The sequence below is a fragment of the Macadamia integrifolia genome, chromosome 14 (genome assembly GCF_013358625.1).
Source record: "Macadamia integrifolia cultivar HAES 741 chromosome 14, SCU_Mint_v3, whole genome shotgun sequence".
In the NCBI taxonomy this organism is placed as follows: domain Eukaryota; kingdom Viridiplantae; phylum Streptophyta; class Magnoliopsida; order Proteales; family Proteaceae; genus Macadamia; species Macadamia integrifolia.
The window spans coordinates 23122944-23133995 of NC_056570.1; the positions used below are offsets into that span (position 1 = coordinate 23122944).

At 37.7% G+C, this 11052-nt stretch overlaps 1 protein-coding gene and 1 pseudogene across 1 annotated transcript in view; both read right to left on the reverse strand.

Moving 5' to 3' along the window:
• Window positions 1-1614: 1614 nt before the first annotated feature.
• Window positions 1615-6070, reverse strand: LOC122061199 (annotated as a pseudogene).
• Window positions 6071-8085: 2015 nt separating this feature from the next.
• The window catches only part of LOC122062134 (V-type proton ATPase 16 kDa proteolipid subunit), a 9035-nt gene continuing 6068 nt past the window's right edge, over window positions 8086-11052 (reverse strand). Inside the window, exon 3 of the mRNA XM_042625801.1 lies at window positions 8086-8470. Within this exon, the coding sequence (XP_042481735.1) occupies window positions 8338-8470 (133 nt within the window). The 3' untranslated portion in view covers window positions 8086-8337. The remainder of the gene's footprint in view (window positions 8471-11052) is intronic.

Here is an 11052-nt window from a genome sequence, read left to right on the forward strand (position 1 = left end):
TTTTTTTTTTTTTTTTTTCTTTTGCTTCTTCCTGTGTCCCTGGCTTGGCCTTCCATTCATTCTAAAAAAAAATGTATTAAATCAAACCAAGGTTTTTTTTTTTGGGTAAATAAATGATAGAAGGGTTACTGCCTGGGAAGTAAAACCTTGTACTTTCTTAGGCAAAATGATAGAAGGGTCAGTGTGTTAGCTACCTACCTTATCTGTTTACACACAATGAGGGAGTTTGATGGCTATTGTATGAGCTAACCCAATTAGCATATCTAATTCAAACAACACTGTTAAAGTTGGATGATGTGGAAACTTTTTAAAGAAGTTATTTTAATAGATTACAAGAGAGTTATATTACTACAAAGAAATAACTTAGAGATGAGAACGGCAAAGCCAACACCAGAAGGGAATGCTAATGTTATACTAAGAATCAAGGTATTGTGCATGGGATGCTGCTTACCGGAACCTAATTTTAAGTCGATATTTACAAAAATGATATTGATATAAAAAGATATAACCGTGAGGTTATAGTTGATAGAAAAATTTTCTATATTGGTTTCCTCATTTTGTTTTACCTAAATGCCATGGAATATTGTTTTTCCCTTATGGTCATTGTTGTTGCTAATTAAGAAAGTGATATTTGTAGTGGAAGGATACTGATTGGATCAAATATGGCTCTTAGCTATTATCTTATATAAAATAAATGAATATTTTGTTAAGTAATAATGGGAGGAGGCTGGGTATGTTGCCGGCTTTCTTGGATGTAGCGGCTCAACTAATGAGAGAGTGTTAGGTGTGTTGCCAATTTTCTTGGGGCTATTGGTTCAATAAAGGGGAGGGGAGGGTTGGGATGGGATGGGATGGGAGGGGCATAAGGGATTTTCTAAGGGGAGGTGGAGAGATAGTCACAGATCTGAGTGTACTGATTGCATACCCAGCTTTTTACCTTTTTGTTTGTTGCTCCTATGACACTGTTAGATCAAAACTTACAAAATGCCATCGTCTGTGTGGAATAATACTATTTAAGGTGTAAGAGTTGATTCATTCTCAATTTGATAAACTGAGCCTTATATAGTATAATCATAATAAATTACCACATGCAATATTTCTCACCCCCACCCCTAAAAAAGGAAAAGAAAAGTTGAGTTCATGGGCTACCCTGAGAAACCTTTAATCCTACCTGTTCTAGACTTCTCGCCTATTACTCCGTCACACGGTCATCCAATTGTAACACTACCACTTGAACCCTTCAAATTACCATTTTCATTTAAACATTGTTCTAAACCTCCTTGTTGCTCCTAGGAAATTTTCTTTATGGCCAAACGCACTCACTCTTAACGTATCCTTCTCCACCAGGACCAAATCCAGTTCCTGGACACTGTAATTACATATGTTTTCTGAAGTATCTCAATAAACACATCCCAAGAACTTGGACCCAAACATTATATGCGTTTATGCCACCATAAATCTTCATCCCAAGAGTTTCTATCAATATTTTCCCGTTCTCTCTGTATTATTCAATCGCATCGCACAAGGCCTAAAAAAGGGAAAGACACTCCCCACCCCCAAAAAAAAAAAAAACACACACACACACACACACGAAGGTACATGTGCTATTTCATGTCCGATAAATTGCTCATGCATTATGTAAAGGCGATTCAGTTACAATAAAAAAGATCCTTCATAAGCCTGCTGAAGGAAACTGCCTGCAAACACTTCTGGTATTTATTTATTTCTTAAGATACATCCACAACAGTAACTTTCCCAAGGGGAATTAGAAGGGCAGGAAGCTTCCAGCTATGACTACAAATGTATGCAGGTGCATATTTGTACCGTACAGTCGACGAAATGCTTCATAATATATCTTGTGTTTGTAAAACTGAGTTCCATGATGGATTCCGAGGAAGAAATGTGTCCTGCCAAAGGAGAAACATATAAAAATCAACTCACAAGAAACATACAGGGGGAATTCAATATGCAAGGCCAGTCATTCAACAGCTTGTGTATCAAGTATCTTGAGCTGCAGACCCTGAGTGTGTAATGTTGGTGTATTAGAGGGATTCGATGTTATGTGGAGAAGATTTAAGGTAGAGAAGGAAGGAAGATTGAACTTTCATTTAAAGAGTAATTTTTTACTTGGGAAAAACTGCAGTCCATATAGTATTCTGTAAGCAACATCTGGCGTTCTTTTTGACAAAATGCTTATCCAGATCTCTCAACCAAGGACACAGATCTTAGGGTTGTTACTCTCTCTTCAACAGACACTGAAGTCTCTGTCAATCAGTAAAGACGAATACATGTGCTTCTATACACAATTTTGTTTACTATTCTAAACTGGATTTTTGAAATATAAAAAAATTGCCACATGGCAGCCAGAAGGGTTCCAGCTGCCAAGTACATCTTCAGCTGGCCCACAACTTTTGTGGATGTGTTGTTGACCCATCATCCTAATCACAGGTTGATTTTTGATCCGGATCCTCTCGAGCCCCTCCAATGTGCATCCGATGGTCCGGATCCTCTCCAACCCCTCCAGTGCACAACAACAGAGCTTGGGGGGGGGGACTTGCATGCACCCCAAGGCCCTCCTAGCCATCAGATGCGTGCTGGAGGAGCTCGAGAGGATCCAGGCGCTTGATTTCCAGCCCACTCTGATTCCAATTATTAAAAAAAGGGGGGAAAATCACTCCTATTTGAATTGCAGTAACTGTGGAAAAGCCAATACAACATACATGGTAGGCATAAGGTTGGTATAAGCACCAAATTTGGCGTGTTACAAATCCAAGGAACCACCATCCATCCAGTAGTCAGAATACCAAATACAAGTCAACACCCCTCCACCTATTGATTCTTGAAATACTCAATCCTCCCCTTGACTTCTATATCAGATTTATGTATTTCAATGTACTGGTCAAAACCCAAGGAAGGAGAGCACTACAGGAATGGACGGGCAATTTTTTTCCCTTTCTTCTGTAAATAAAAATGAAAGATTTTTTTCCCTCAGCCTAAACGGTGGGTAGTCACCAAGATCTGCCAAGTCGCAAATCATGTGGGTCTGAAATTTATGGACAGAGAGATCCCAAGGTCGTCTGCTCACATGTTAAGTTTCAACCTAATTGGCGTTAGCCATGTGGCAAAAAAATCATAGAAAAATCCACGACAACCAAGAGAGTGCACAGGACTAAAAAGGGTGCATGGAAATACATGGAAGTAGATGGGAAGGTAAATGAATGAATTTGAGGCTGAAACTTGACATGCGGCCTATTTGAACCATTTACTAGGTATCAAACCGTCAGAATCAGCAAATCACTCTTTTATGCAGCAGAATCTTTAGAACAGCTACACCCACCCACCCACCCACCCACCCACCCACCAATTTTTTCCCTTGGTTTGCTGACAATAAGAGTTTTCAACTTTTGATACTGTAATTCAGAAGTCTTAACGACTTCTTTTTTCCTCCTGTATGTCATTTATTCATTTATCATAATGACCTAATAAATGTTCCAGAATCAAGGTTGAAGGGAACTTGAAAGAGAGTCCTAAGTAGTTATGTAGTTATCCCATCTCAGCCAGTTGGCTACGTTCCTACGCTCTTCTAGGAAGTTATAAAGTATTAGATTCTGAGAGTAGTAAATTAAGGAAAATCAAGTAAGTCCTAATCTGCTTGCAATAAGTACTAAGGGATGAAAATGTGGACCACATCATGACAAAGACGTAAATTACCACATTCTTCAATAAGTCATGGTCTTCTTTTGTCTCAATGATGGACTGCGCAAGGAGTCAAGTCACAATCATAGGCAGATCCAGGGGGCAACTGCCCTCCCCGCCCTTTGAAATTTTCATTGCATGATATTATAGGGTTTTTCCAGGGTCATTTCATTTTGTATCTAATTCTTATACTATACCTTACAAGAAGTACTAATCCCTTGACACCTATTTTCTCTACACATTTTAGATCGATAGATTTTGATACCATATTTACAAGGTATTGATCTCCATTTTTCTTCATTTTAGCCTCTCTTTTGTGCTTCTTTATTTCCCTATCGGATCCATGTAGCGACCCCATTTAGTTGGGATAAGGTTATGGTTGATGTCCTCCAAAAAGATCGATCTTACTTGATGGCAAAGAATATATTAATGATCATCTTTTATTGAAAATCTTGCCTGATATAAATGTGATACACTGATACTTTTTATTTTTTACTCAAAATGACACATAACCTAGTGGCAATCTACTGTTTTCTACAGAACCAATATGGAACACCTAAGACCATGATTGGATCATTTGGAATGCCAGGCTTGAATGGTCTGTACCATACCCAAGGACCAAAATCTCCTAAAAACATTGAAATTTTTTTATTGGTGAATATATCATTGGTTCAAACAAGCTAATCACTTAGAACTGTACGAACTGGATGATTGGACCATTAAGCCATGAGGTGTTCAGCCATAAAAGTCATTTTTTCCCCTTCAGAACATTGCTTGTAAAGAGATTTAAAATTTAAAGTTATGATCTCTACCATTGTCTATCAAAAGCTTAATTTTCTTTTTTGTCTCAGAAATATGCTTCTCAAGAGATTCAAAGTTAAGATCTCTACCAATGTATACCAAAAGCTCTAATATCTAACACAGAACCAATTCTTTTCTTACAAACGATACCCTTAAACTATGTACATTATATCCTAAAGTATACACTATGTTAACTCATTAGTCTTTTTGATTGTGGCGTTGGATGGGTGGATTGTCAGATTGTCAATTGCTAATCCTTATGATTGTCTAATATGGTTTTTTAAAACATCTTGCTGCTGATCTATGGTAACTCCCTCCTGGTCGTTGAGCTGATTTACAATCACCCTTATGAGTTTTAGTTTGATTGTTGGGTATGCGCCTGACTCTCCATTCGGCTCAATGATTTCTTTGTTGATATTCAGGAATGGTAACCGATTCAATAAATTCATGTAGTTCCCGAAGGAAATTGATTTGTCTTACTATACAGCTAGAACAGCCCTCACAAATCGTGGATTATAATTTGTTAACGTTTAGTTGGATTGAAGCAATAGCATCATCATTCACTAGAATTCTTTTTCCATTGTAAAAGACCTTATGTCAATTATGTCTACTTCAGCGTAGGATTACTTAGCAATATTTACCAAGCTACAATCAGAAAATCGTATAGGTTCTCCTCACTCAATCCGGTTCCATCAAATGGACACTTGGTAGGTATAAAGCAGACAACAGTCAAGAAGCGTATCAAAACCAGAAGAGGTTAAAAAAAAAAAAAAAAAAAAAAAAAAAAACTCTGCACCAGGCCACAAAAGATAATGATGAAGATTCACAAACCAAATAAACAGAACATGGAATGAAGAGCATATGCACTAAAAACATATATGCATACATAGAATAAACATAAATATCACAGAAAGGGCTAACTGAAAGATAAAACTGATTCACTTCCACGGTAATCAACAGCAAAACCTTCAATTACATAAGGGGAAAACAAGGAGATATTTGAACTTTCAGCCGACAAAAAATAAAATAAAGCCACTAATGCTTCACCTGCAGTAAAATCCACCAAAGGATGATGAAAAAGATTATTCAATAAATCCAAAACCTAAGAGATAACCATCAAATTAATGATCTAATAAAAGCCTCACCGCACAAATGAATAAAACAGACAAAAGGGTTCCGATGACAACTTACAGAGACATAAGAGCAAGTCGGAATAACGGACATGGAGTGGGCTTTCGCGTGATTGAAGGCTGAAACACAGAGATGGGAAGCCAGACCTAGGCCTCTTTTGCTAGACGGAACAAACGTATGAACGATGTCCATCGTTTTCCCACCATTCTTAAGCTCGTATTGTAGGTAAGCCTTCTTGTCTTCTGTCTCAAACCTCTTTTGGCTTTCGTTCCACAAGATCTTTGGAGCCACTGGAGTCACTGCTTCCATCTCTCTCTCTCTCTCTCTCTGGTATTGGTAGAGAATGAGGATTGGAGTTGCAGACTAGACTGGACTGGACTGGACTGGACTGGACTAGTAATTTCACTTTCCTACCCTTGAATTTCGGTTCATGACCTTGTTTGGTATGAGGGAAAGCGTAGGGAAATTGATTAAAAATAAAAAACTTTGTCGTCCTTATAATAATGAGTGTGTAACCTACTTTAAACTCTTAGCCTATTTAGCAAAATTACATACTTTAAGATTTAATTTTTATTTTTCTTTTCAAATCCCATTGATCTCTGCTTCAAGAGGTGGATGTTCATATTGAAGTTCCACATGATCGGCCCAACCTATGACTTGATATAGTCCGCTTTGAGTGATGGATTTCATGGTTATAAAATGCGTCATACCATATGAGCATTCCAAAGCACATCCCAAGGCAATGCAGGGTTTTCTGTAGTTTTTATGTTAATCCAAACAGTAGACCTAACAATAGTTGCAGTAATTGGTTTATAAGCACCATCAGTGAGAATGAACACTGGTCATGGAGTGCAAGGTGTTGCCAGGTCGAGTATGCCAACATTGATCCTTTTTCAGTGAGAAAGAGAGTTTTATCACAAAGGAATAAGGAAGAAGATGCTATATATTTTGGATAAGTTCTGGCACTGAACCAGATCACATCGGATCTATGTAGTCGATCCCATTGAGTTATGATAAAGTTTATGATTGTTGTTATTCTAACATTGAACCATCAGTAACAAATTCTGTTCTAACACCTAAGAATGAGACTGCCCCCGTAGACCAAAAATTTGTTTCACAAGAGGGCTAATGAGGAGAGCATGTCACTGCTTTCGAACACTAATACCACACTAGGTGCAGTGAACTGAAATGTTTTTACCCTTCTTCTCAAGAGAAGGTTACTCTTAGTAAGGAGAGAATCATTGCAGCAATTCCCCGAGAAAACCTTAAATCTTGGTCTCCTATTCATGTTACTTTTAAATGTGCTTACTTATACTCTTACCTTTATAGGGAGTGCACAAGAATCAGAAAAGATATTATGTTTGCATCAAATTCTTGACCCGTTTGAAAATTGACCGCTCCAACATCAAATCCGAGTGTTATCATATTGTAGTTCTATATATGATACATTACCTCTTAATTTTCTTTAATGCATTTATGTTTTATTAGCGTATATATATATATATATATATATTTCCTTTCCCCATTTTTTAAAACGAGAGGGAAGCATGGTTTGAGGAATTAGATTGGATCAGAATTAGCCTTGATCAATCAAAATTCTTAGCTGATGCTGTATCGATATAGATGAAAGCTAAAATAATCTGAAAATGGTTTTTTAATTGAAAGCAGGGGTAATTCTGTCGATCTAAATCGATCCACAGCCTTGACCAATCTCATTTCCAATACCAAGTTCTCAAACCTTGGAGGGGAGACATCTTGAGAAGAGATTAGCATTCTACATCAGGGTATAGGGCTATTAGGTAATGAAATAGATATAATAGCATTAGCAATATCCATTGGAAATAATGCATAACAGTGGCAAGCTCCATGATTAGTCAAAAGTGATTAAATCACTATCAGGAACCAGGCCTGGGTGTAATCTATAGCCTAATTGCTGGTACCCAGGGATCTGTCCAATGTCGATGTTATCTCCAGTTCCCCCTCGCCAACAAACCCATTTTTTAAGCCAAGGGATGGTGGCATATTCAATGCTTCGCCATACCCACGAAACATGCTTTGCTGGTTTGGAATAAAGGTGAAGCCATAGGGAAAGAAAATTGGATTGGTTTAACTTGAAGCATGGATCCTGCCAGTTGAATACTCGAATGAAGCTGCCAGTATAACACGTTTAAAAAAAAGGATACCAGTGCACAACACTCCAGCCATGATATACGTAACCTTATCCCCCTCCCTGCGGGGTTATGGGGAGAGGCTATTTCTCGACTCAAACCTGTGGCCACTAATTTACAATGGAGCAACCGAATTGCACCGATGTCCACCCTCAACATAAAACTCAAATTTTGAAAGTTCAGCCACATGTTTTTGCTGTTCTTCGATCCCTCTACTCGTATCTCTCCATTGAGCATATCAAAGATTATATTTCTATCTATCAATTAATGGTCCCATGGAGGCAGTCAATCAGCCAAATAGGAATGAAATTATGGTGTCACAGGTAAACAGTACAACAATCGAAAGGAGGTTGTTTAACAGAGTGAAGCCAAACTGTACGTAAAATATGTTCAACTAGACTGCACATATACAAGTCTTCAATATGATTTGACCACAAATAGAATAAAAAATCAAGGATGATCCATCATCAGTTGGAGTTCTTTCCCTTCTTTTAAATTGTAACAGAAAGGGCATCAAGATAACCATGGACTTTTGTGCGCTTTAGTCTGCCCGAGATTGGCCTGCTCGGGAGGAGAGAATGATACCTACGATAAGACCATAAAGGGCGAGCGCTTCTGCAAAAATGAGGATGAGGATCATACCAACAAAAAGCTTTGGCTGCTGTGCATTAGCCCTGAAAAAACAACAACCAGGAGCGTCAAGTCAGTGATCATTTTGACAAGTGCTGAAAAATAGAACAAGAACCCGGAGCAACAAGGCAGCGATCATTTTGCAAGGTGCTGAAAAGCATTATCTTGTCATTAACAAATTAAAAACATTAGGATTAATGTAAAAAGACTGCTTTATAAAGATCACTTGTAACTACAGACTTACGATAAAATAAAAATAAAGCAAAGATTGTTAACATAAGAACTTAATCGAAAGTAATCCCAGAAGGCCACAAGTCACTCTAAAATTGAGCACAAATCTGCATTAAGATATCAAAGCAACAGACCCAAGAAAGACATACAAGGAGAGAACATATCAACCACTAGTATGGAGAAAATTTACTACAGAAAGAGATGCAAATAGAAAAATCATATCTGAAAAATTCCATAGGTGCATGAAACTGATGTACCAGATCATTGATCTTGAATATCAGATCAACACACCTAGTGCCACCAAGAGGGCTGCCAGATAACCCTCGTCTCAGCTTTTGCTTATGGCATGCATCACCAGCAGATCCTTCTCATGCTAGATGCAATAAAATTACTAGTCATGGTTGATCATAGCCTCTCCTATGTTAATCTATACAAAGCTCCAACTAGTCCATGCCCAAAGCTAACAACCACCACCCTTTCACCCAGAGGCACCAGAACTTAAATTCATTTTCAATGTCATTTCATCAAAATTCCACATTGGAACAAAAGATCTGCAAGTTAGTACTTCAACTGAGGACTTCTAACAATTTAAGAATTCTTTGAAAACAAATTTCTATCAGAAAGTCACAAACTCACGGTCCCAAGTTAACTCATTATTCAAGACTCCAACAATGGGTAAAGCCCATCTCTCGTTACAGCTATGGATTACTGGAGCATTACTGCTAAGTTTTACATATGCAATTGGACAACAGACAACAGGGCTTTCATAATATTCCGTTACCAAAATAATTTACTAGTTAATCTTCACAAGATATCTCCTAGCCAGTACATGACAACTTTAGAACCAGTTCCAGTATTCAATACCACTGCCACCATCCTGATGCAACACATTTCCTTCATATGCCTCCACAGGACTTACGACCATCACACTTTTCAGCATGGAAAAAAAAATAGAAACTGAAAAAGCTTATTTCTCAATGATGGAAGCACACTATCATACTAAGCATGCTTCCACTCAATCAGGATGCAAAAGAACCAAAATAGGAAATAAAAGCAAAACAGATAACTAAATCAACATTGAACTAAAATAATTTTGTATACCAAACTGCAAATGAAACAGAAAATTCAAGTTGTATATATAAACAACATAGAGATGCCAAGGAAACAGTATACTGTCAAACATCAAAGTAATATTCCCTGTAGAATCCCATACTTATTTCATCATCCAGGCCTGTTCTGTGAAGTTCATTCTGGGAACAGACACAGCTTGACAAGTACAATAGAGTGGCCAAACTAAAACCATCAAAGATACAAGCAAGTCATCATGGGCAAAGGCTCCATGATGATGCACATGCATTATTAAGAGTGTGCATGACAACAAACAACAGTCCCCCTTCTATTTTATTTTTTAAAGTGGCTACAACAAAATTGCCACTGATAAGAGGAAAGTAAATGTGAGCATGTTAACTTGATAGTGAAAAGCAGCTACAACAACAAAATATTTTCTCATCGGACAGAGGTTCTTTGAGCCGCTGGGGCAGAGAAATAGAGAATACAAGCATCTCTGTGTCTATCTCTCTCCTTCTCACATGAAATGACCTTGCTGCCCTCCTATATACAGTACTGTTTTATTGCACCTCATTGGCGCACTCCCCTATGCCGCTTGCCCAAAGAACCCTCTCCCTTTCTCTTATTATCTTGTAAGATCTATAGATCGTCTCGTAAGGACCGACAGACTGCAGTTCTCTCATGAGTGATTTTACTTGTTGCTGATTAAATATCAGCTGCTCTGGATCTTTTCAGGTTTCAGGCAAAGTAATTCATCCATTGAATTGACCAATAATAGTAACGGTTTGTTGTTATTGTTCCTTGCATATTTCAAGATAGAGATCAAAATTTTTCAAGTTAAAAACTACATGTAGGAACAACATCATTCTTCATTATCCCAATCTAATCATTATTTCCCACAACTTTGTAGACATTCAGCACTAAATAAGTCGGTGCTGGGACATCTTTGAATAATGAATATTGTCTAAATGTGGTAAAGAAAAATAAATAACAAAAGCAAGAAATTCCAATATAGATGAAAATAAAAACAAATTTTCAAAGAATCACTGGATGACCAGACTGGCAGTAAGACTTGATCAATTTAATAGTAAGGGAATATAACCTGGCCTTTTCTCTTCTTTATTTGCTTTGTCTTTTATGAGTAAAAGGCAGTTGTTGCTCTTTATCCTTGCAAATGTAAATTTACAATAAAAAGACTTATTGATTGCAAGTCACCAAGAATATCCCCAGTATTAACATAGCACTCAGCAAAGTCAGAATTGGTCCCTGATGAAACCACTTAGGTTTCTACCACCCCCCCCACCCACCCTCCTCCACCCCCCCCCCC